General features: G+C 34.0%; 1 protein-coding gene and 1 long non-coding RNA gene across 2 annotated transcripts; both read left to right on the forward strand.

Moving 5' to 3' along the window:
• Nucleotides 1–3,260: 3,260 nt before the first annotated feature.
• Nucleotides 3,261–26,660, forward strand: LOC109174237. The gene is made up of 3 exons (XR_002053037.1): nt 3,261–3,411; nt 15,125–15,128; nt 26,650–26,660. It is a non-coding gene; the product is annotated as an uncharacterized LOC109174237 (long non-coding RNA).
• On the forward strand, nt 16,127–21,414 carry LOC109174236 (cytochrome P450 CYP736A12-like). The gene is made up of 2 exons (XM_019323483.1): nt 16,127–16,828; nt 20,405–21,414. The coding sequence occupies exons 1-2, from the start codon at nt 16,136–16,138 to the stop codon at nt 21,218–21,220; spliced, it is 1,509 nt and encodes a 502-aa protein (XP_019179028.1). The 5' UTR covers nt 16,127–16,135; the 3' UTR covers nt 21,221–21,414.
• Nucleotides 26,661–26,933: the final 273 nt, after the last annotated feature.

The raw sequence follows: 26,933 nt of genomic DNA on the forward strand, positions 1-26,933 counted from the left end.
TGGGAGTTCGTAGAAGATCTAGTGGTGGGTGAAGTGCTAGGTTGATCTAGAGGAGCTTTGGTCTTGCTTTGAGGTTGAAGAAGGTGTTCTTGGTCTACAAGAGGTAACCCATGTTACACAAAACCTATTTTCACTTGATAATAATGATTATTGGCTTCTATGTGATATTCTTGATGTGTTTGAGTGATTGATGCATGATCTTGTGATAATGCATGTTTAGAGCTTGTATTTTAGGGTTCTTGGATGTTATTTTATGAGTTATTCATAGGTTCAAGTCATATCTTTTTTGTGTGAAAGATTTGGGGTCGTTTGGACTTGAACTTGGCCTTAAAAGTGCAAAATCGCAAATGCTAATTTTTGGGTGCAGGGTGTACCCGCGGGTGGAGGTCCACCCGTGGCCCCACCCTCGGGGAACATGTTTGGGGATTGCGGGGATTTGTTCCCCGTGATCCCTTCTTCTTGGTATTTGATGTTTTGACCTCCCGTTGTTGAATTATTGAGCTTTTGTGAGTCTTCTTGATGTTTCGTATGTCTAGAACGATGAGTTAGGAATCCATGTTAGAATTTGGTGTCTTGAATCGTGCTTATGATCCAACCTTGTGATTCGTTGGATTGATGTTGAGTCTTTGTGGTTCATTGAAACTATTTTGGTTTACCCGTTTGATATGCATGCTAGTCTTGGTGTCATTGATGCTAGTATGTGTTGTTTGTCTCTTTCTATTGAGGATTGGCAACTCGTGTTGCCAATCATGTTGATATTGGATTGAGGTCCATTGTTGTTGTTAAGTATCGTTTCATGTCCTTCATTAAAACCCCTTGATTGAATCCCTTGATGTGATCCCGTGTGTATGATTGTTTCTTGATTAAGCTATTGTTGAGCTTATCCTTTGTTGTACACACTGTGTGTAGAATCTAGGTGTTGTTGTATCTCTAGATTCCATGTGTATTGACTCTTGATGAGATGATGGATTGATGTGATGAGATGATTGAGCTGGTAAAGTGGACAGTGTGGGGACTTATGTGTGAATGGACCGGTAGTGAAGCTCCGGATGGCCGTTTGGTTACTTGTGACTTGTGGGCAACATGGGAAACTTATCCCCGTTGCTAGAGATGGTAGCTAACCCGTTGAACTTGGAATCTCAATAGGGGGTGTATACACTTAAAGTTGCTAGCTCTGTTTCCATTGGGCTGCGGTCTTTGTCATTGCGACAACACTATGCATGTGATCCGTGTCGTTGCGATGACCACGTGATACATGTTTGTTGATGATTTGGAGCCCTCCACACTGATCCACTATAAATCGGGCCGTGGTGCTGACTCCACGGTATATGACTTGGTGTGATAGTGTCCTACGTGGACTTGGAACTCGTTATGGTGTGAATCTGGCCTTCCATTGCTTAAGAGCATGTCTATTGTGAATCCTTCGTTGTGTGTTGCATGTTGTACCTTGTTGTTGAGCTTGTTGCTTGTGGTTCTATTGTCTTGATTGAGTATGTTGGTCTTTGACCTTTGTTGTGAGTGATTGATGAGTCTATTGATGTTTCTTCTCCCGGCTTTAAAATGATATATACTGTATTCCCAATTTCAAACGCTTTTGTTTATATCTATGTATATTATTATACTTAACGCGTGTTGATGGGTTGCCAGCAATATTCGCTGACCGGGTGTTATCCCTTATCTTTTACAGGTTGAGTAGCTTTGGAGAGCGCGCTAGTGGCCTGTAGATAGATTAAATCTCTTCCTTTAATAGTTGTTGAGGCCTGTGAGCCTAAGTAGTTGATCAGTTAGACTGCTTAGTAATTAGTGTTTGCCTGTGCACCTAATGTTGTGTAGGTGTGGCATAACATCTCCCGAATTTGTGTAGTTAGCTTCCGCTTTGCTTAATCTTAATGATTAGACTTTACCTCTTTCATAAGCTTTAATTGGTTTTAAAAGTTGTTGAAATTCGGGGGGTGTTACAATTGGAGGGTCAAGTTGAGCCACCACTCCATCTCCAATCCTCTTTTTAAGATAGGAAACATGAAACACTGGATGGAGTAATGACCCTGGGGTAACAACAGCTTGTAGGCAACTTCATTCCCCAATTTTTTCAATCACCTTATAAGGCCCATAGTACTTAGAAGATAATTTCATATTACTCCTCACATCCAAGGACACCTGTTTATAGGGTTGAATTTTGAGATAAACCCAATCTCCTACTTCCAGGGACCTTTCACTTCTCCCCTTGTCAGCCTGCAACTTCATTCTATTCTGAGCTTGCTTCAAGTTTTCATTTAGGGCTATTAACACAACATTCAGCCGACTAAAATCACCATTTCTTGGGTTTAAATTAAAAGCCTTTATAGGGGGAGGATAACCATACAGTGCCTGGAATGGTGTACATTTGAAAGAAGAATGGTAGTTAGTGTTGTACCATGTACCACTCTGTCAATTGTAACCCAACTCTTGAGTTTCTGAACAACCATACATCTTAGGTATCCTTCCAAGCACTTGTTTACTCTCTCAGTTTGTCCATCTATCTGAGGGTGATAAGCAGTTAAGAGATTTAGTTTCACCTGCACGTTTCTAAACAACACTTGCCTAAACTTGCTGGTGAAGACCTTTTCCATGTCTGTTGTGATATTCATGGGCAAGCCATGTAATTTATACAAAAGCTTGCCAAGTACTCAGTGAAGATCAAAAATTAGCTCCACCAAAGGCTTAGCAAATAAATACAAAGCCATGAAACTTTATAAGGAACTTATTATCATAAAAAGTCTTCCCTGATCTAGGAGCGTGGGCCATTATGTATCTCCCTGGATTATTTGTCACCAAATTGTTCAAAATCAAACCCCTAACTGGGCGGAGTTTCATCTATCTTTTGAATCTTGGATGAGCAAAAATTTCAGCTATTTCAAATTCTTGCGATGATTTGTTGGTTATAGAAAAGTTTTCACTTGGTCATGAATCCTTGGTTGTTCGACCTTCATATTGATAAGTTCTTACATTCTTTGTACTCCATGAAAATTGGATGATATATAGTGTAGTACCCGCTCGATACTTGATAAGAGAATTCACTTGAGATTTAGCCAAACAGAGTAATATGGTTGATCCAGCAGACCCTTTATAGTCCTGATGATTGCACTCATTGTTGTACTCTTTTTCCCTTGGCTAAGTTTTTTCCACTGAATTTTTCTTAGTCTAAAGTTTTTAACGAGACAACTAATGTAAATCACACCCTTTATACTCAACTTAGACTCAGGGGGGGAGTGGGGAGGGGTCTCACCACGGGCTATTTAGGCGTTCAGCAGACATAGACTTGATATTTGTTTTCTACTTTTTTGTGCCATCACTTCATGAGCCATAAGAAAGTGAGTGGCTAGACGTTGGATATGGTATTAGGGCCTATAAGAGTAAAGCCCAAAATATATGGTGGCCCCAGTCCGTATACACAATCCAGTCATAATTACAACTCAATCAAGATTAATATATATATATATATATATATATATATATATATATATATATATATATATATATATATATATATATATATATAGGCGGGTTCAGGTGCGGCAGTGTCTTACGGTGCGGTTATTTCTTACGGTGCGGCAACACCAATAGTTCACCAAATATGCACCATCAACGTTAGGACATACACCACACAAAACAGAGTAAACAGAGCACTGCATCACCAAACACACACCATTAGGTGTGAGTAAAAACACCATACACTGTTCGGAAATACACCATTGGGGGTGGTGAGTTATATGGTGTGTTTTTTTGAGTCTGTGGTGTATTTTGTGATGTTTTATTACATTTCATTGGGGTGTGTTTTTATTACACTGTTGGTGCATATTGTTAACACTGTTGGTGTATTCTGGAATTTGACCGCACCGCCGTACCGTAAGACCCCGCCGCATATGAGCGCTATTCTATATATATATATATATATATATATATATATATATATATATATATATATATATATATATATATATATATATATATATATATATATATATATATATATATATATTAAAAATTTACTTACATCCACGCAGCTCTGTGTGAACTGGGTAGATTATAATTATTTGCCGTCTATAACTCATATATAAGTCACAAATGCAGTCATCGTGATTCGAGAAACTGCCACTTATCTAACAACACTATATTCTTATAACTAGTATTTGTATGCACGGCCATGGATGATGATGATGATGATGATGATGATGATGATGATGATGATGATGATGATGATGGATGATGATGATGATGATGATGATGATGATGATGATGATGGATGATGATGATGATGATGATGGATGATGATGATGATGATGATGATGATGATGATGATGATGATGATGAATGATGATGATGATGATGAATGATGATGATGATGATGGATGATGATGATGATGATGATGATGATGATGATGATGATGATGATGATGATGATGATGATGATGATGATGATGATGATGATGATGATGATGATGATGATGATGATGATGATGATGATGATGATGATGATGATGATGATGATGATGATGATGATGATGATGATGATGATGATTGATGATGATGATGATGATGATGATGATGATGATGATGATGATGATGATGATGATGATGATGATGATGATGATGATGATGATGATGATGATGATGATGATGATGATGGATGATGATGATGATGATGATGATGATGATGATGATGATGATGATGATGATGATGATGATGATGATGATGATTGATGATGATGATGATGATGATGATGATGATGATGATGATGATGATGATGATGATGATGATGATGATGATGATGATGATGATGATGATGATGATGATGATGATGATGATGATGATGATGATGATGATGATGATGATGATGATGATGATGATGATGATGATGATGATGATGATGATGATGATGATGATGATGATGATGATGATGATGATGATGATGATGATGATGATGATGATGATGATGATGATGAATGATGATGATGATGATGATGATGATGATGATGATGATGATGATGATGATGATGATGATGATGATGATGATGATGATGATGATGATGATGATGATGATGATGATGATGATGATGATGATGATGATGATGATGATGATGATGATGATGATGATGATTAAAAAAAATGAAGAAAAAATGGTATTTAACCAATTGTATACACATTATTAAGAACTTCTTTGTATACGATATTTTTAGTCGTACTCACATATTGTCCATTATCTCCACAAATCAAAATATTTAATCTCTTTAGTTTACTTATTATTGAAAGTGCTACGTACATTCGACTGATTAAATATATGTTTTCCCAAAAACAAATCCACGTATGATATAGAAAAAATGATAAATATAGTATAGAATTATATGAATTTAATTCAAGAAAGTTTATACAATAATGCTAAATACAGTATAAAAATATATGAATTTAATTCATATTATTTTTCAATTTAGAAAAACTTAACGAATATTCTCTATATATTCTTACACTAAATTTTTCTCCTAACCCAAAGACCATTTGTACCAGATTTTTCAACAAATGAATATTCTCTGTATATTCTTACACTAAAGTTTTCATCCAATCGTTATGCCATGGAACCGTGTTCACCATTCATGGTAAACACGGTCCCAACGATAACGGTGCACCGTTATCTTTTTTTTTTTTTCTTAATTAACCGCGCGACTTTTCTTCTTCATTTTCACATTTTGCGGTTTCACTTCCTCTTCGCGCAAATTTCTTCAACATTCATAAATTATGAATGTGCAGGCATGGATTTATGAATGTGCAGTTATGAAATTATGAATTTTCTTTTATGAGATTATGAATTTTCTGTTATGAAATTATGAATTTTCTGTTATGAGATTATGAATTTACAGAAAATTCATAATTACATAACTGTAAATTCATAATCTCATAAAAGAAAATTCATAATTTAATAAATATTTTTTCTTTTATGCGATTATGAATTTACAGTACATTCATAATCTCATAAAAGAAAATTCATAGTCTGAACAAACGCGTGCCGTTAACAGCACATTAACTAAAAAATAAAATTTCCGTAAAAACGACACCGTTTGGACCCGTGTTCACCATTCATGGTGAACACGTTTCCAGGGCATAATTTGCGTTTTTCATCTCTAACCCATTACATCAATGTTATTTTATAATATTTAATTATCAAATATACTACTTAATAATTAATATAATAATTTCTTGGCCCAAGCTTTATTTCTTTCATATTTATTTTCTAAATAATCCGGCCCATAACTAACCCATTAATGTAGCCCATAACCTGACCAAAATAAAACCATTAATAAAATGTTTTCTCCTAACCGCAAGACCATCTTTAACCGTTTGCACCAAATTCTGCAATAGATTTTACACCAAAAGAAGTATTCTAAGGGGGGTGTATTCATTCATGACTTTTGTAGAGTTTTAAAGACTTTTAAAATGATAGATTTTAATAAACTTTGATTGACTTTCATAGAGTCGTTCAAAATTTTTTAAAACTTTATAAGACTCTATAAAAGTCTATATAAAAAAACATTCATAAACTTTTATCAACTTTTTATTTTAAAAAGTATACAAAAGTCATTGAAATTCTAAATTGAATACATCATTACAAACTTTCAAAGATTTTGATTCTTATCATTTATAATTTTCTTACAAAACATTTATAATATATCATAACATTCTTATTATATAATTTTTCACCCACATCAGCATTCTCAACATTATTATTTTTATACATATTATGATGAAACATCAACAAAAAAACTATTTCATTAGAAATTCATAACAATATTGAACAATAAAATTTATAATAAAAGAATTGATCAAATAAAGTATTTAAAAATATAATTACAAGTTGCATGAAATAAAAAAAATAAAAATCTAATATTAATAAGTAATATATATATATATATATATATATATATATATATATATATATATATATATATATATATATATATATATATATACTTTTATTGCTAGGTATCACGCAAAGAAATATTATTTACAATAGCAATTTGAGACTGCGAACAACAACAAGGTGCTACTGTTTGCAATCCCAAATTGTTGTTGCGAACAGTAGTTTCTATTCGTAGTAACCTGTTGTTATATATATATATATATATATATATATATATATATATATATATATATATATAAACATAAAAAGAATAAAAATCAAAATATATAAGTATTTATATGAATATTATGAAACATATACTAAAAGTTTACAATAAAAAAATTGCTTTGTTCATGTATTTAGGGAGAATTAGAGAAATTTAGGGATAAAAAATTCATAGAAAAAATAAAAATCAATATAAACAAGCAATAATGAAGTAAAAATAATATTATTTCAAATTTTTAGATGAAGATGGTAAATTGTAGGAGAGAGAGAAAAATTGGTAGAGTTTTGGTATGAGAAAAATATAGGATAATGAAGAAAAAATAATTTTATTGAATTTAGATAGGTTTATAAAGTTTAAATAGGGAGAAAAAATAGAGTTTAAATATAGAGAGAAAATATTCAAAGTTGTTAGAAAGAAAATTTTGAAATCATGGTTATATTTCAACTATTTATATTTGAGAATGAAAAGTCTACAAAAGTCTTAAAATTAAAAAATCTACAAAAGTTCATAACTAAATACCACGTGACTTTTAAAGACTCCTTAAAAGTCTTAATCGAATACTACACGACTTTTAAAGACTCTTTAAAAACCTTGATTGAATACCGCCTGACTTTTAAAGACTCTCTAAAAGTTTGAATTGAATACATCCAAACTTTTAAAGTTCATAAAAGTCTTTAAAACTCTACGAAAGTCATGATTGAATACACCTCCTTAAGTATATTCTTTTTTCTATCTTTAACCCATTACACAAAATTATGCACCAAGTTTTATTTCTTCACTAAAATAATTTGTTTTTCTTTACATAAATTAAGACTTTGTAATATAACTTTAAATATTTTAATATAAAATTTAATTATAATGTAAATATTATTTTATTTCACAATAATAATCATTGAGCATCCATTACATAATAATATATGAATATTATTTTTCAATCAGAAAAACTTAACGAATAAATAGAAATTATATTATATGTGTGTGTGTGTGTTTTAGAAATTACAAAATATATATATAAATCAATATAAATGTTATTTTATAATATTTAATAAAGAAACATACTACTTAATATAATAAAAATATGGACCAAGCTTTATTTCTTTCATTTTTTAAAAAATAATTCGGCCCAATACTAACCCAATAATGCAGCTCATAATCCGAACCCAATAAAACTATATATTAAATGTTTTATCTTAACCGGCCCATAAGATCATCTCTAACTAAATGTATACCAGATTTTACACTAAAAGAAATATTATTCGTATGTTCTTATAGCTAAATTTTCATCTCCAACCCATTACATCAATATTATTTTATAATATTTAATTAACAAATATAGTACTTAATATAATAAATTCTTAGCCTAAGCTTTATGTATTTCATTTTTTTTTTTCAAAATAATCCGGCCTGAAACCAACCCATTAATGTAGCCTATAACCCGAACCCAATAAAACCATTAATATAACATTTTCTCCTAACCCTAAGATCATCCCTAGCCCTCTGCACCAATTTCTACAACAGATTTTACACACAAAAAAATAAAAAATAAAAAAAATATTCGCAGTATATTTTTACAACAAATTTTTCTCTCTCCAACCCAAATTTTTCTCTCTTCACTAAAATAATTTATTATTTTATAAAGTAAGACTTTGTATTATAACTTCAAATATTTAATTTAAAATATAATTGTAATGTAAATATTATTTTATTCTACAATAATAAATTATTGAACATCCATTACATTTAATTAAAATAGAGATGCGGTGCCTTTGAAGATTATTTCTTCTTCATTAAATAGCTAAATAATTAAATGTAACTTGCTTTTTTTTGTTCAAGAAAAAAATTGTTTTTTTTTGTTCTAAAAAAATTGTTTTTTTAATTTTTTTTTTTGTCTATAATCATTTAAGACAGTTACACAATAATTAACTGTAACTTGCTTAAAACAGTTACACAAATATCTGTTGTTTTAACTTTTTGTTTTGCTCTATTTATTATAATTTACTTGTGCATCCAGTAATTCTATTACTCTCATTCATAAACAAAAACCCTTTATTTGTTTACAAAATAATTTAACCTTAGTATCAAACTTAAATATTTTTTAAATATGAACAACAATTTTAAAAATATTACTCCCTCCGTCCCATTTTATCTGTCTTACTTTCCTTTTTAATACGTCCCAAAATATTATCCACTTTCTAAAAATAAACATCATTACATTTTTTGTGTTTCCCACTTTTCCCTTTAAAATTTTTCAGTAGGTACTCCAAATTTAATTAGTGTGCAGTAAATGTTATGTGTTGTCAAATCAAATGTACAATCTTCACGGAGTACTATGCGTTTACCTTCATATTTACATCTTCATTCTTTTATTTTACTCATTTTCAATCTCCAGATCTTTTATTCATCTCCCCCCTCTCTCTCTCTTTCTTTTCTTTTTTGAGTTACAGGCACTCCTTCATCTCCCTTTCTATTTTTAATCTTTGTTTTTTGGTTAATCAAATCAACGAAATGCATATGACATAGATCTATATATGGATTGTGATAAGGTTTTTTTTTTTGGTATTTTTAGAGATTGGTCATTATTGAGTTGATCTGCAATTAAAATGCTTGAAATCAATGATGGGCATGTAAGTTTATGCATTTGGAATGTTCTATCTATATTGAAAGATAAAATAGCACTTACGATAACAATTATTCTCCAAATATTTGAGCTTTATTTATGGGAAATGCAAAGAAACCTACAGTACTTCACTAGACTTGAAGATGCAGATAGCACTCTGTATTCTTGTCGTCACTGTTTGTGTGTTCTTGTATATAGAGTAGTACCTTGTATTCTTTATGAAGATAAAGAAATTGTTTACTGAAAAAAGATGAAGGAATGTCTAGATGAGATGGGAAAGTGCAATGTTGTCAGAGTGTTTAAGGGTAAAAATGTATAGAGAGTGAATTTTTCTTCATTGTCTTAAAATCTGTGCTAAATACAAGTAGGACACATAATTCGGGACCGGAGGGAGTATATAATTTAACTCCAACCGTGCAATGTGTAAAATGTATATAAACGCAAATGAAATATGAAATATTTAATTTCATGATTCAAAAATAAAAACCTGTCTATTAAAAAAAAATATCAAATTACTAAGCCAATAACAACACAAAGAACATAACCAGCCTAACATCCAAGTCCAACCCAACTATAATGCATTACTTGAGCAAGTTGGGAAATTGCATTACTTTTATGGCCCGTTTGGTTCACGGAATAGGTCGGGAATGACATAACATTCTCAGTAATAGGTCTATTCTTTTGTTTGGTAACTATTTCTATTACCAGGAATAATATTCCTGGTAATAGCCTATTACCTCAAATAAGGTAATAGTTATTACTAGGGTCCCTCTGGTATTAGCCTATTACTGAACGCTCAGGAATAGATTTTAGAATCTATTTTCTTTTTTACCACTTTCTTTAACTTAATTTTTTTTTATCCTATATATAAATTTATCCTATTTCACCACTGTTGTCGCCACCACCACCATCACCGCCGCCGTCGCCACCACCACCATCGCCGCCGCCGCCACCACCACCATCGCCACAACCGTCGTCGCCCCCACCACCACCGTCGCCCCCACCACTGCCACCGCCACCGCCACCACCACTACCACCCCAGCACCACCTCCACCACCGTCACTGTCGCCGCCGCTACCACCGCCACCGCCACTAGAACCATCAGAACCACCACCCAGCAGCACCACCGCCACCACCACCACTACCACCCCAGCACCACCACCATCACCACCACCATCTCCACCACCACCGCCACCACCACCACCACCATCGCCACCATCACATATTTTTATAAGGGTATTTATGTCTTTTAAAACATATTTCATTTCTATTCCTTAAATCAACCAAACACTGTAATATAATTCCTAAAGTCTATTCCTTCCGCGAACCAAATAATAGAATACAATTCTTATTCTATTCCTTGCCTATTCCATTCCTTATGGAATAACATTCCTATTACTTCAAAATTCATTCCGTGAACCAAACGTGCTGTTAATATATTTAATGCTTACATGGATGAGAGATAGAGTGGAGAGAGAAATTTGGAAAGCTTTGGCAAAGATTGGGAAAATGGTAGCATGGTGGGACCCAGCAAAAAGAGAACCACACGTGATAGTCAATCGTGGCTGTCACGAGTGCACCCAGCGGGCACATGCACTGCACGCGTCTGACTATCATTTATATATATATATTTTTTTTTATTTATTTTAAAATCAATTTAGTTTTGTTTTTTTTTTCTCCCCTCCCACATTCTCTTTCCTAATCACTCTTACATTCTCTCTATGTTTTCCCCAACTGATAATGTTGCTCTTTATGTAATATAATGTTTCAATGCAAAACGTGGGCGGCAAAGCCACATAGGGAACTGTAAACCAATATGAAAAACAACAATGGAACTGTAAACCAATGTGAAAAACAACAATTTTGAACTAATACATATATCCTCTTAAAATTTGAAGGAAGAAGTTATAGATGATGGATGATAGATGATGGATGATGGATGATGGATGATGGATAGTGGATGGGTGGACAGTGGATAGTGGATGATGGACGGTGGCTGGATAGATGGTGGCTGTTAATTTTTAGTATATCCAAATTATATCAACCACATAATTATCACGTGTGTGCGTAGCACACAAGTACCACATATGTGTGTATAGTATTATGAGCAAATACCAATTTTGGACCCACGAGTATTAGCAAAATGACAGTTTTAGTTCACATGTTTAATTCCTACCAATTTTCATCCACGACTATTGTTTTAGTGTTAATTTTAATCCATGACTATTATTTTAATATCAAAATTCATCACGTCAATCACCCATTTGTTTAAGTCATCCTGAAATTTAAAAATTTTAAGGGCATTTTCATCTTTTTCAACTTAAGATTCCAATTTGAGCATAAATAAATGAATTTAAACCCTAAGATCGATCCCAATTTGCAGTTCTCCTTCTCACCCTACCTTAATTTGAGGAGGAAAACTACGAATTGAAATAGATCTTAAGGCTTAAATTCTTTTATTCATGCTCAAATAGGAATCCTAATTTGAAAAGCACAAAACTACCCTTAATAATTTAAGTATTGTATGTCTAATTATTCACCTTCAACCATTGATGTTGGAATTGAATTTGATCAAACTTTTAAAGGAAGGTGGTTGGAGGGTTGTCACCGGAATTATAAATTTTGTTGCAGATGGGAGTAAAGAGAAAAAAAAAATAAATAAATAAAAACACAATCTAAAAAAAAAAAAAAAAAAAAAAAAAAAAACATCAGTTTAACGCGCTTAACAGGTACTATGGTTGCTCCGCACGTGAACAAATGCAAGCCATATTTATCATGGTGGGACACGGACTAACTTTTTTGAGTAAAAACTAAGATCATCTTTAGAGCATCCGCATCAGTTGGGGTTATTCGGGAGATAATGTAAGAGTCATTAGGAAAGAGAATGTGGGATGGGAGGAAAAAAAAAAAGGAAAAAAAAAACAAGAATAAAGTTGAATTTTATAAAAAAAAAAAAATAATAATAATAATTTAATGCGTCAGGCGCACTGTCAGCGCGCCTGACACGCCCGCCCGTGTGGCCTTTAGCTGTGCGCAAACGCGCTCAGCATTTGCTGCTTTTTATTTTTTATTCTTTTCCTTTTCTGATATTAATTGGGTTTTGCAGGAAAAATATTTTCTAAAATAACCCCACCCCACATTTGCTATTAACCCCACCCAAGTTAATAGATCTGACATTAACCCCTATTTCACCTTTGATGTGGATGCTCTTATCCGTTGGGGATATTAGGAGGAGAATGTAAGAGTGATTAGGAAAGAGAATGTGGGAAGGAATAAAAAAAAAATGTCATTGGCAGCGCGCCAGCTGGGCGCACTCGTTCTGTTCCAATCACGAGCAGCACGCATGTCTGAAACTTTTGGCCAGTGGGACTAACTTTTCTGCATTCTCCCTTCCTTTGCAGAAGTTCTCCAATTTTCTCTTTCATGCTTCTCTCTCCTCCAACAAAGCTTCATTTTTCTTAAAATTTGTACATTCTCCACTAGTGTGGATGCTCTAACTCCTCGAAAACCACACCAAAAACCATAGATAGATGGAGATGCCCTTGAAATGAATTTTATGCACTTCATATGTGTGTGGAAAACTTAAAAGTTATGGGAGCAATGAGTATCAAAATGGGTCAAAACCCGCCATATAGTGAGTCGGGTTAGACCATAAATAATCGCAAAAAAAAAAAAAAAAAAAAAAAAAAAAAAAAAAAAAGAAGTGAACTTGACGGCCTTGGCTAGCAGAGGACCATGTATTATTTTAGGCAGTTATTATGTCAACCAGTATATTATACCCCATAATACATTATATTATATTATATTAATATATATAATAATAATGCTAGGGCAAATACCAATTTTGGTCCCACGAGTATTAGCAAAATGACAGTTTTGGTCTCCATATTTAATTCCTACCAATTTTTATCCATGACTATTGTTTAGTACCAATTTTCATCCACAAATATTGTTTTAGTGCCAAAATTCATCACGTTGGTCACCACTTCGTTTAAGACTTGTCGAAATATAAAATTATTAAGGATAGTTTCGTGCTTTTCAAATTAGGATCCCTATTTGAGCATGAATAAAAGAAGTTAAGCCCTAAGATCTATTTCAATTCGTAGTTTTCCTCCTCAAATTAAGGTAGGATGAGAAGGAGAACTGCAAATTGGGATCGATCTTAAGGTTTAAATTCATTTATTTATGCTCAAATTGGAATCTTAAGTTGAAAATTATAAAAATGCCCTTAAAATTTTTAAATTTCAGGATGACTTAAACAAATGGGTGACCGACGTGATGAATTTTGGTACTAAAATAATAGTCATGGATTAAAATTGGTACTAAAACAATTGCCGTCGATGAAAATTGGTAGGAATTAAACATGTGGACCAAAACTGTCATTTTGCTAATACTCGTGGGACCAAAATTGGTATTTGGGGCAAATACCAATTTTGGTCCCACGAGTATTAGCAAAATGATAGTTTTGGTCTCCATATTTAATTCCTACCAATTTTCATCCACGACTATTGTTTTAGTACCAATTTTCATCCACAACTATTGTTTTAGTGCCAAAATTCATCACGTTGGTCACCCCTTCGTTTAAGACATGCCGAAATATGAAATTAAGGGTAGTTTCGTGCTTTTCAAATTAGGATCCCTATTTGAGCATGAATAAAAGAACTTAAGCCCTAAGATCTATATCAATTCGTAGTTTTCCTCCTCAAATTAAGGTAGGATGAGAAGGAGAACTGCAAATTGGGATCGATCTTAGGGTTTAAATTCATTTATTTATGCTCAAATTAGAATCTTAAGTTGAAAAAGATGAAAATGCTCTTAAAATTTTTAAATTTCAGGATGACTTAAACAAATGGGTGACCGACATGATGAATTTTAGTACTAAAATAATAGTCATGGATTAAAATTGGTACTAAAACAATAGTCGTGGATGAAAATTGGTAGGAATTAAACATGTGGACCAAAACCGTCATTTTGCTAATACTCGTGGGACCAAAATTGGTATTTGCTCTATAATTTAATATATTATAGAGGATAATGAATGAATAAAAATTGATTCTTAAATTATACCCACTTAAGTTGAAAAAAATGATTATTAGCATATGCTCTATGAAGAGTCACACCTACACTTAGTAGAAAACTTAATCCAAAGAACAAATAAGGGCAAATACTAATTTTGGTCCTACGAGTATTAGCAAAATGACAGTTTTAGTCTTCATATTTAATTTCTACCAATTTTTATCCACGATTATTGTTTTAGTACCAATTTTCATCCATAACTATTGTTTTAGTGCTAAAATTCATCACGCTGGTCACCCCTTCGTTCAAGACATGCCGAAATATGAAATTATTAAGGTTAGTTTCGTGCTTTTCAAATTAGGATCCCTATTTGAGCATGAATAAAAGAACTTAAGCTCTAAGATCTATTTCAATTCATAATTTTCCTCTTCAAATTAAGGTAGGATGAGAAAGAGAACTGCAAATTGAGATCGATCTTAGGGTTTAAATTCATTTATTTATGCTCAAATTGGAATCTTAAGTTAAAAAAGATGAAAATGCCCTTAAAATTTTTAAATTTCAGGATGACTTAAACAAATGGGTGACCGACATGATGAATTTTGGTACTAAAATAATAGTCATGGATTAAAATTGGTATTAAAACAATAGTTGTGGATGAAAATTGGTAGGAATTAAACATGTGGACCAAAACTGTCATTTTGCTAATACTCGTAGGACCAAAATTGGTATTTACTCTATAATTTAATATATTATAGAGGATAATGAATGAATAAAAATTGATTCTTAAATTATACCCACTTAAGTTAAAAAAAAAAAAAAAAAAAAAGATTGTTAGCATATGCTCCATGAAGAGTCACACCTACACCTAGTAGAAAACTTAATCCAAAGAACAAATAGCACAAATACGCACTATCAAATAGACGGCAACTTCTCCTTGTCACCCAAAAAAATAGTGCCAAGTTTTTCATTAGCAAAATCATTTTTTGTACGGTCAAAATTCTTTATAAGGTAGTATATGTATTTTCTCAATTCAAAAAATTAAATATATCACACAATCTAAGTTTGATCCTGTAACTATCTATATTTGGTATGGTAACAAAAGTGTATCACACTACATAATCGTCAGTAGCAAAACCATTTTTAATTAGATGTTTTAAACAAACATCATTTTGTCTTCTTTTTTTTTTTTTCTGAAAATTCATTTTGTCTTTATTTGCACTCATTTTTATCATTGTCAATGTTTTCAACCAATTAAACATGAAAAGCTAAGACAGCAAGACGTGTGCATATTTAATTACTCCGTAGCTATATATTAGTATCAACTCTACTCATTAATTCGTACAAATAATGTTCCTCATTGCACCATCTCTTCTGTCAATCCTTGCCGGAATCCTCCTGTGGTTCATCGCCCGGAGATGGACTCCGGCGTCGTCAAAAAGCCGCAAGAAACTTCCACCTGGGCCGCGCGGCCTTCCCATCATCGGAAACCTCCACATGCTAGGCCACACCCCCCACCGTGCCTTAAACGACCTATCCAAAAAGTACGGTCCCATCATGTTCTTAAAACTAGGCAGCGTACCCACGGTGGTGATCTCTTCGCCCTCCGCCGCCGAGCTCGTCCTTAAAACTCACGACAACGTTTTCTCCGACCGGCCGAGGCTCGACGCCGTGGAACATATCACGAATAGTTATAAGGGGATGCTCTTCTCGCCGCCTTATTCTCCCGATTGGCGAAAAACCAAGAAGTTCTCAATCCAACAACTCCTTAACGCCGCGAAGATTGAGTCTTTTGCCGGCGTTAGGAGAGAGGAAGTTGGGGCTTTATTAGCGTCGATAAAGACGGCGGCCGCCGGCGGGGAGGTGGTGGATCTTAGTGAAATGGTGGGGGAGTTGATAGAGAACGTGACTTATAAAATGCTTTTTGGGTTTAGGAACGAGAAGAAGTATGGGTTGAAGCGCATTGTTCACGAGGTTACGGCATTGATGGGAGCCTTCAATATTGCGGAATATGTGCCCTTTGTTAAGCCATTTGATCTTCAGGTAAATAACATTCACATTTTTGCTTTGGTTTCATGTTTACCTCAAATCATATAAGTAGTTAAGTCACTGGTTCAGTAGGTCGTATTTAAAATAAGATACTAAGGTTTAAACTTGAACAGCAACAATGTGAGAATTATATTATATCTAAAGTTAACAGATTTCTTGTGCGCAGTAGCATTTGGTCATATTTGTTGAGTCATTGAGACACATCCCTTGTACACACCGACATTTAATCATGTCTACTCAGTCATTTAATCATGATTTACAACCTCCTAAATATTTTTTCAGACCCTTGGGGTTAGAGATTAAACATTTTGGTAGAAGTTTTAGTACATATATTTATAAAAGGTAAAATAACACTTTTCCTCCTAAATTATATACTTATACCAATGCTTTTTCCTACTATTCATTTATCCACATTAATCCCTTAATTATTCTAAAAGTGAGGGTTTTTTCCCTTGATATGCTAAATAGACATCTTTACTCTTAAAATTTTTCTTTTTTAATAAATTATTGCTTATATGTAAGGATGACCAAGATTTGGTTCAAACCGAACCAGACACTATTGCAATCAAATCAAAAGGTTTCGGTTACAATTTAGAACCAGAACCCAGTATTTGAGTTTCAGTTTATTAAAATCGCGAACTGAAAATTTACATTAATTTTTGAATTAAAATATTTAAAAATAAAAGTATAATTAAAAAGAAGTTTGACCCTGCCAACAGTTCAAACTTGATCCAGAGCTGTGAATCAGCAATTCAAAATCAGAACCGAATCGCAACCATATCTATTTATATTTGAGACTCAGAATAAATACGAAAAAAGAATATACTCAATTTGCAAGTATTATCATTCTAATTTTAAGATAATGCTAGTAATTGTTTTGATTTAGAATTGCCCGTTCACGGTTCAGGATTTTGTTTTTCCGGTTGCGAATTTAATAAATGAAACCCAAATATTGGGTTCCAGTTTTGAATCATAACCGAAACTTTTCAATTTGGTTGCTATAGTGTCCGGTTCAGTTCGAACTTAACCATGATCATCACTATATATAAGCAATAATTTGTTTAAGAAGAAAAATAAATGAAATATTTATTTTAAAGATCAAAATGTCTATTTAATATATCTAGGAGAAAACTATTGTTTTTAAAATAATTGAAAGGGCTAATGTGAATATATAAGTAATTTAAGAAAAAAAATGTTATAAGCAAATAATTTTGGAGAAAAAATGCGCTTTTCCCCTTTATAAAATAAGCACGTTTATTGTATTCAGTTAATTCAATACCTTCGTATGTGTCTTTACTCTGTTATTCTAATATGTTTTTTTTTTTTTTTTGCTTCACATTTTTGTTAACTTATTTCACTGCTCTGTGATATTTAATTTTCTTTTTTGCACTTAGGGATTGGGATACTCTTCTTCCCATTGGGATATTCTTCTTACCTCAATATCTCCTCTCATATTATTTTTCCAAAAGGTTAAATCCCCAACCTCAAAAATCCCTTCTTCCAAACTTCAAAAATCCCTACATCTAGGGATGACCACGGTTCGATTTGAACTAAAAGGTTCAAACCAAACTGTGCACTGTGCTAATTGAACCGAAACTTGAATCATCCGTACAGTTTCGATTCCGATTCCTAATATTGATTCCGGTTAAAGTTTGTAATATTCTAGAACCGGCACCACCGATTCCGATTCCGAACCAGAGGGTTCCGGTTCCGGAACCCAAAAAAAATATGTATGTTTGAAGTTGAAAAGCCAAAGCCGCAAAAGCCTGCGGCTTTGGCTTTTCAAAACAATTTTAGACCAGCAGGCCACTGGGGCCTACTGGCCAATAGCAAATAGCATGGCCATATTGGCCAAAAACTAAAAAACATAGTTTTCTTTTTATATATAAAATCTGGTTAGAGCCGGAGTTGCAACCTTTATATAATGTTTCGGTTTCGATTCGTTCATTTTCAGAATTGGAATCGGAACTGTGGTTACCATTACTTATATCTAGATCTGATAGAACATGTAAGTTATGGTAATTTAGTGGTTCAGCAGGCAAGGTCAATGTTAATGCGCATAAAGGATCTATCTACTTTGGACATAATTCTCACACTCTCACTGCCGAATTTCAAACCTTAATCTCATCTCCAAATACTATTTACTGAACCAATAAACTAAACTCATGTGGCATCTCCCCTCATATTCTTGTACCTATTGCCCTATTGGTAGTCGACGTTATTAAAGAAAAAAAAAGAAAGTTAAGCATAGGCTAACATTATCCCGGTAAATCTCTCCCACCTTCAAAAATGGCTCCCACCTTCATATCATCTCATTTACAAATTATTTACTATTCATACTACATCCCTACAAATCCAATCAACTTTCAAAAGTAACCCCAATTTTACATCACTTTAAAAAATTAATATTTTTTTCTCAATAAATATTATTTTCTCTTCACAATTATTAATTTATATCAATATATAAATTATATTTAAATATTAAAATAACAAAAATGAAAATCTAAAACAATTTTTTTAAAAAATTTTAAATCTAAAACGTTAAATGTAATTTTAATTTACGTATATCAATCTTTCAAAAAAATATACGTATATCAACTTAATTTTTAGACACCTTAATTTTAATTTTATTTATTTCTAAAAAATAATTTAAGAAATTATTCGTATTATGTATAGTATATAACCGAGTACAAATTATACCACGATTTGAATTGTAAAACTAAACCTCATACTTTGAACAAATCTCTTCATACAGATTATGCAATTAGATACATCAACTATGAATGAAACGCAAAAACAATTGTACGATGAACAAATGAAATCTTTTTTAGATGAGTAAATATGATGAAATTAATTTGTATGCATTGTATTTCTTGCAGTGGTTAGCATGGATCTTCCTGGTCTCTTAGATTTAGTAATTAAGGATTGTATTTCTAAATCAATGACATGTTATGTACTCTTTTAATATATTATTTTATTAAAAAATTTATTACATATTAAATAAAGAATAAAAAAAAAAAACAAACAAACTTTACGCCAAAATACAAAATAAACTAAACAAATAAAATAAAATAAGAAAAGAAACAAAATAAACTAAATAAACAAACAATTTATATATATATATATATATATATATATATATATATATATATATATATACAAAGGTCACGACAGCTTTTGTATGGATGCCAATTTGCATAGAATGCAAATGGACAATCCTAGTCAGATGACATGTAGTGATATTTCCCATATGAGAGGTTATGAGATTGAGCCTTAGTGGAGGCGTTGTTGACTAGTGTGCTTCATTAGGTTGAGAAAGTATGAAAGTATGTTTGAACAGATACTACAATGTAATAGAGTTAGTAACATTCAAAAAAAAAAAAAAAAAAAAAAAAAAAGACATGTCAACTCAGCTTGCAAATGGGGACTTGCAAGGGTAAGTTTAGCCTTAGAAGTATTAAATTAAACTTTATTCCAAATTTAAACTGATCATAAAAATAATAAATTAGAATGTATCAAATTGAAATAGAGAGTATTTTTCCTATGATTTAATGTGCAAACAAACTGCAGGGACTGTATAAGAGAATGAAGGCAGTTCGAAAAGCCAAGGACAACTTAGTTGGGGAGATTATCAACAAACATGAAGAAGATGCAAGAAATGGCACTAAAAAGGGCAACATGGATTTCGTAGATATGATGCTATCTTCCAAAATATTCTCCTCGGCAGACAAACTTGACCAAGAAAACATTAAATCACTTCTCTTCGAATTAATCATAGGAGCCATTGATACCTCATGCACATGGATCGAATGGACGATGGCTGAACTCCTAAGAAGTCCCGGGGCAATGAGACGTCTCCAAGACGAGCTTGAAGCCAACGTTGGACTCGATAGAATGGTTGAGGAGAAGGACTTGCCTAAATTGCAATATCTAGAGATGGTGATTAAAGAAACAGGCAGGCTCCATCCCCCAGCACCTTTGCTCATTCCTAGAGAGTTAATGGAGGACATTGAGATAAATGGGTACCACATACCTAAAAAATCACGAGTTATAGTAAATGCTTGGGCAATTGGGCGTGATTCAAGTATTTGGCCTAACATTAATGCAGATGATTTCATTCCCGAGAGATTTATTGATAGTGATGTTAATATTCTCGGGCATGATTTTGTTCTTCTACCATTTGGATATGGGAAGAGAATGTGTCCAGGAGCAAAGTTGGGGCTACTCAATGTTAAATTGATTGTGAGTCATTTGGCTCATGGCTTTAATTGGGAGTTGCCTAAAGGTAGGTCACCTAGTGAGATGGACATGGATGAGGCTTTTGGGTTGGTAACTGCAAAATCAAAACACTTGCTTGCAATTCCATCTTATCGCTTACTATGTTGATAGAGTTGTCAAATGCAACATAGAGTTCCATCATATCGTTTTCTCGTGCACACCGGCATTTGACCATGTCTGCTGAGCCATTGTGACACGTGATTTATATTAAAGAATACTATTAGTTAGCTTTATTCATTCTTTTCTTGTGTATCTTGTTTCAGTCCATGATTGCTTTTCCTTTACCTAAGATCATGGGTTGCCACTACCATGGTTTGTATGCACGGTATAAATAGATGGCTTTTGCTTAAATAATAAAATTCATCCATTTCCCTTCCTATTCTCAAAACTCTTCATGGTATCAAGAGCCAAAAATCTCTATGGAGCAATTTTTTTTATCTTGTCAGTACAATGACTTCCATTACTGCTGAAACTTCAATTATTCAATTGAATGCCCCTACCCACTTTCCCATCAAATTAACCGCATCCAACTTTGCTGAGCAAACATATTACAGCTACTCTCACTGGACTAGATTTGGTTGGATATATTGATGATACACTCATTGTACCAGCCCAATTCCTTGATACAGAATGCAAAGTCACTAATCCACTCTATACGACATGGTTCCGACAAGACCAAATATTAATCAGTGCCATCTTAGGCAGCTACTCCAATAAAATTCAACCCCCCATTATCTTCTGCATCCACATCGTCTGATGCATGCATGGAAGCGATTGAACTCCAGTTATGCTAGTGTTTCCCGTTCACGAATAGTGTCACTCAAAGCTAAACGAGCGAAAAATCCCAAGGGCAGCAGATCAGGTGCCGATTATCTACAAGAAATGAGTTCAATTGCCGATGACCTTGCACTAGCACATAATCTAGTTAGTGAAGAAGATCTTGTCGTTCATGTCCTCTCACAAGTAGGAAATGAATTCAATCATGTTGTTCCTGCTCTACGGATACCCGAAACACCAATTTCTTTCGCATAAATGTTTGACGTATTGTTGGAGTTTGAAAGGTTATAACATGAAAATAACTTTACCCAACAGACGCTTCTTGCTACAGCAAATTTCATGCAGAGGAGAAAATTTCAATCTGGACGATCAACAAATAATAACCATACTCTAACTGGTGCAACTCGTCAGAACAATAATGGAAATTCATCCTTCAGCCAAGGATGGCCGAATCAATCTCAACCGCATACAGGCCAAAATACGATTGTGTGCAACTTTTGTCATCTCATAGGTCATGAGACACGGGACTGTTGAAAGTTGGCACGCTTTTTGAAAAATAATAATCTCTACTGCAAAACTAGTTATAAACACAATTATGGCAACCACCTAGACCATATACAAACACTAAGCTGCAACCTCGTTCTAAACCTTGTGTTTTCTTAGGTTACTCAATGTCTCAGTCTGCATACAAGTGTTTAGACTCGAGTACTGGACGAGTGTATTTGTCACATCATGTTAAGTTTGTCGATAATGAGTTTCTTTTTAAAGTGCAAATACCACATCATGTCTCAATAGATTCAAATACGAACTGTGATACTTCCCACTCTCGTGCTTACATCAATACTCGACCAATGGTTATCCACAACCGATGTGCTACCTTACCTGTTCCTAATCCAAATATATCACTCACTACATCTATCTCAAACCAATATGAATCACTAGTACCTCATCATCCTTCACAAATCCAACCGGAACCAAGCGTAAAGTCCCAAACTCATTATTCGTCCTCATCGCCTACTTTATCCATTAATCATGAGCCAAACATACCATCCTCGGCTCATCAGTCCTCCTGTAACAACCCATATTTCTAAAACCTTATAATTAAATACTTAACTTAAATAAAGCAACTAATCAATAACATTAATTTACTAATCATCGAATAAGGAGTGTCACCGCCACAATCACCATACACGGTGACTGCACATGCTCAAAAGAAACTAACCATTCATAACTCACTACATTAAAGTAACTTGGGGAAAAGTACCCCTGGTGTCTATCACCAACAAAACGAAAGATGTCTACATCTATAAACTCAAAAACAACAATAATAGATCAAGAATTTAGACTACATAGCAACTAACTACACTAGTCTAACTCGAGCACTCTCAAGAGCTGGCCCCACCTGAAAGGGGTTTTGCAAATAGACAAATAGAAAATACTCGTTAGCACGAAGCTAAGTATAACTCCACTCAACCCTGTAAAATACTACAGTATATACTTTGGAAAAACATCTGTTCACATTCCCAAATTAAGCAATCTCAATCACTTAGGCAAAACCTTGATATAAACCACAAAGCTTTCTACATGCTCACAACCTAAAATATCATATAGGCATACTTCAACGATATCAACCTAACAACATGCTCATACTATCGCATACTTAACATAGCAAATCTCAATCATGCATAACATTTCGATAACAATCTCATGCTAACACATAAACTTATCAAGCAATTTCGGACTATCAATTAATAAGAAATTATTCTCATGCTTTCAAGTTTTCATCATGCAAACTAGAAATATCATACATCAATATGCAACTAAGGCAATCATACTCAAAATACAATCTCGGGTAATCATTCTCAATATGCAATCTAATGCGACCATTCTCGATATGCAATCTCGTGCAAAACTATACTCAAATGTAATAAGATGCTATATGATAAGTATACTTATACACTCTTTGGTAAATAGAATACTTCTCTGTGGAGGTTTCTTAGAGCCACAAGGACTCGCTTGCTCTTTCTTTCTTAGAGTCGCAATGACTCACTTTCTTTCTCTTGAGTCTCTTGACTCGATTTCTTTCTTTCTCAAACTTTCTCATACTTCTCGTTTCTCTTCTTGTGCGAGGCAGGTACTCCGCCGCAACGAAGCCCTTGCAATCTCGTGCATCCGCCACATCCGTAGCTACGGAACCTCTAACTCGTGGGGAGGTAGGTCTTCACGAATCGTGAATGGACCTAACCAGCTAGGCAATCTAGCCGGCCACATACTCAACTCGCCCACAGAACCACTCTCTTGGTTCTTTATCTTTCTTTCTTGCTTGCTCTCTCTGTGGAATCAGGTATCGTACTTTCAGTGTGCACACCCCCTAACCAGGATTCCAAGCCTGGCGGGCAGTCTCCAACCTCGTAACGTGGGAATATACCGCGTTACATGATAAATCTGTCGGATCGCAATGTCCGTTACTTTCTCTTTTACTCTGAAAGGACATAGTCCCAACGGGTTCTCCAAAACCTCACTTATATAGATAGTATATATATCTCATGCGACTCCTCTACTTATGCAAACTTATACACATAACTTCTCAACAAATTCTTCATGCAACAAGATAATGACTTTCCACACGCTCATGAGTTTTGGAAAATAATACTTAGGCTCACGTTGGCCACTTATGCACTTTTAAAACATGATATGCTTGGAATGCAATTTACTGTGCAACATACTTCAATTCTATATTACTGTAAACTCTCAAAAGGCACATAATCATGCTTGAAATTCGTAATCTGACAAATACCCTCATCAAACACTTAGCAATCATTCATCATGCATTTGGAACTCAACTACATCAACTTAGACTTATTCTCTTGATGATAACATTCAAGACTAACATGCTTTGTACACTTTAATACTTGGAATTTGACAAATAATCTCTATGAATCACAACATACACCTTAGACATGCTTTTCTAACAAGACTTATTCAATTAATGATCATGCTTCTCAACTTAACAATCAAATAGTATCAAGCAGCTCACATAGGCAAAACCAAGTCTCTTCTCATTTTCAAAGAACTGGAACCTTACTGTGACACATTTGCTTCACAATTCTATCATAAAATGCTAATTTCTAAACCAAATTCAACGAAATCAAAGTCCAAATGTGCGTCGTGACGACCCCAAGGTACTGAGCCACAAAGGCCCGTGACACCCGGTCTGAAACGACACGTAGCTGAGCCACAAGGGCCTGGCTACTGCACAGAAAAAATAAAACGGAGCTTGTGGCGGGGCTAGAAGAGCCCCGCCGCCTAGGACCGCCCGGTGGCGGCCTAGGGCCACAGCCCTTGCCTAGTGTCGTGCCCTAGGGCCATCCCGTCACGGCTCTAGCCAGTGGCTCCCCTCGTGGGCCGTTGGCTAGGCCCGTGACTTCTAACTGGTGCACACTGAGTTGTGCACCAGAGGCTTATTCTTCACCTGTATAGCAATTTCAGACAATTTTTCACTTCCAAAACATCATCAACACATTATACAACATCAACAAGTCATCTAATAGCTCAAACACACAATGTTCTAGCATTTCTACTCATTTCTAACTACATAACAGTGACTTCACAGAGTCAAAAAGAGATTGGGAATCCATGGGGTTATACCTTTGTTGTTTCCTCTTCTTTTTCTTTTTCTTGTGTGGATCTCAGTCTCCACTCTACTCAAACACCACTTCCTTCACCTCTTAAACACCTCAAATCAAAACAAACAACACACAACCTAAGAAAAGATCTCAGAGATTGAAAGCTAGCTTAAGGAAAAAGAGATGAAGGGATGAGATGAAATCTTACTGCCTTTGCTTTCTTTCTTCTACAGAGCGCAAAAAATGGAGAGGAAAAAGAAGAGGATCAGGAGAAACAAGATGAGATGGTTCTACTTATATGGGTGCAAAACCCTAGGTAGATCACCAATGATTGGTTAATGGCAAAATAGTAATTTGGTTGAGTTTTACAAAATACCAGGCAAGCTTGTGGTCTATCTTACAACATGGACCATAGTCTAGGAATGAGATTTTAAATAGTTTGGGGTCAAAAATACATTTTTCTAAAAATACTTTCTAGACAACCACGCAGTTTAGGTTTCTCAGATTTCTCTCGGTTTCACTCGGATTGACTTTCGGATCAAAAACTAGGTACGCAATGTACCCGAGGATTTAGGATTTTAGATTCAAAATAAGTCCCGGTGTTGAATTTATTTAAAAGTGGTTCAAAATAATTTATTCAAACGCCGATTTCATCCCAAAAATTTTTATAGAGTGAAAAATGCCTATTTTGGAATTTCTTAAAACCGAATTTATAAAATAAAATTTTGGGTTGTCACATTCTACCATCCTTAAAAGAAGTTTCGTCCCGAAACTTAGAAGGAACAAACGGATTTTCTCAGGACGAATTGAAAGCTTTTGAAAAGATGGTCAGAATTTCAAGAATTGGCTTAAGAGTTCTCTTGGAATACTAATAAGAAATGGAATAGCTGAGTTCCAAACAAGCACCCAAACAACTAAGGCGCTAAGCTTAATCTAACTACTAGAATTCACTAACTAAAAGTTTCTTTGTTACTTCTCTTATTCTTACTGTTCTTACCACTCCTTCAATCTCAACGCTTTGAACTTCTACGCTTCTTGCGTGAAATCTTTAGAGTGTTTCGTAAACACTTTTCTTCTTACTTAGTAGTATCTTTCTATTCTTCTCTATGGTTCGATACCCTCAATTCGAACTAGTACAGATCATAACATCTCTTGCTTGTAGTACTAAGCACCTTCTTATTGACAAATTACCTTTCTCACTTATCATTGGTATGATACATGTATCAAGGTCCAATTCTCATGACACTATCAAGTTCACTCAATCATAGTTCAATCCTCTAACTATCAATAATAGACATAATCAATGTGGGAGCTACCTCTCAAAGTGAGGGGGTTCCTTGTACGCAGTGAACAAATGTCTAGCCTTTACCATGATTCACATCCTCCCAAATGCTCTTTCGGATTGGGGTTTAGCCTTG

The sequence above is a fragment of the Ipomoea nil genome, unplaced genomic scaffold (assembly GCF_001879475.1).
Source record: "Ipomoea nil cultivar Tokyo-kokei standard unplaced genomic scaffold, Asagao_1.1 scaffold0579, whole genome shotgun sequence".
NCBI classification, from domain to species: Eukaryota; Viridiplantae; Streptophyta; class Magnoliopsida; order Solanales; family Convolvulaceae; genus Ipomoea; species Ipomoea nil.

Coding starts and splice junctions, on each gene's coding strand:
- LOC109174236 (XM_019323483.1), top strand. CDS start 16,136: ATGTTCCTCATTGCACCATCTCTTCTGTCAATCCTTGCCGGAATCCTC. Junction 16,829..20,404: donor TTAAGCCATTTGATCTTCAG/GTAAATAACATT, acceptor AACAAACTGCAG/GGACTGTATAAGAGAATGAA.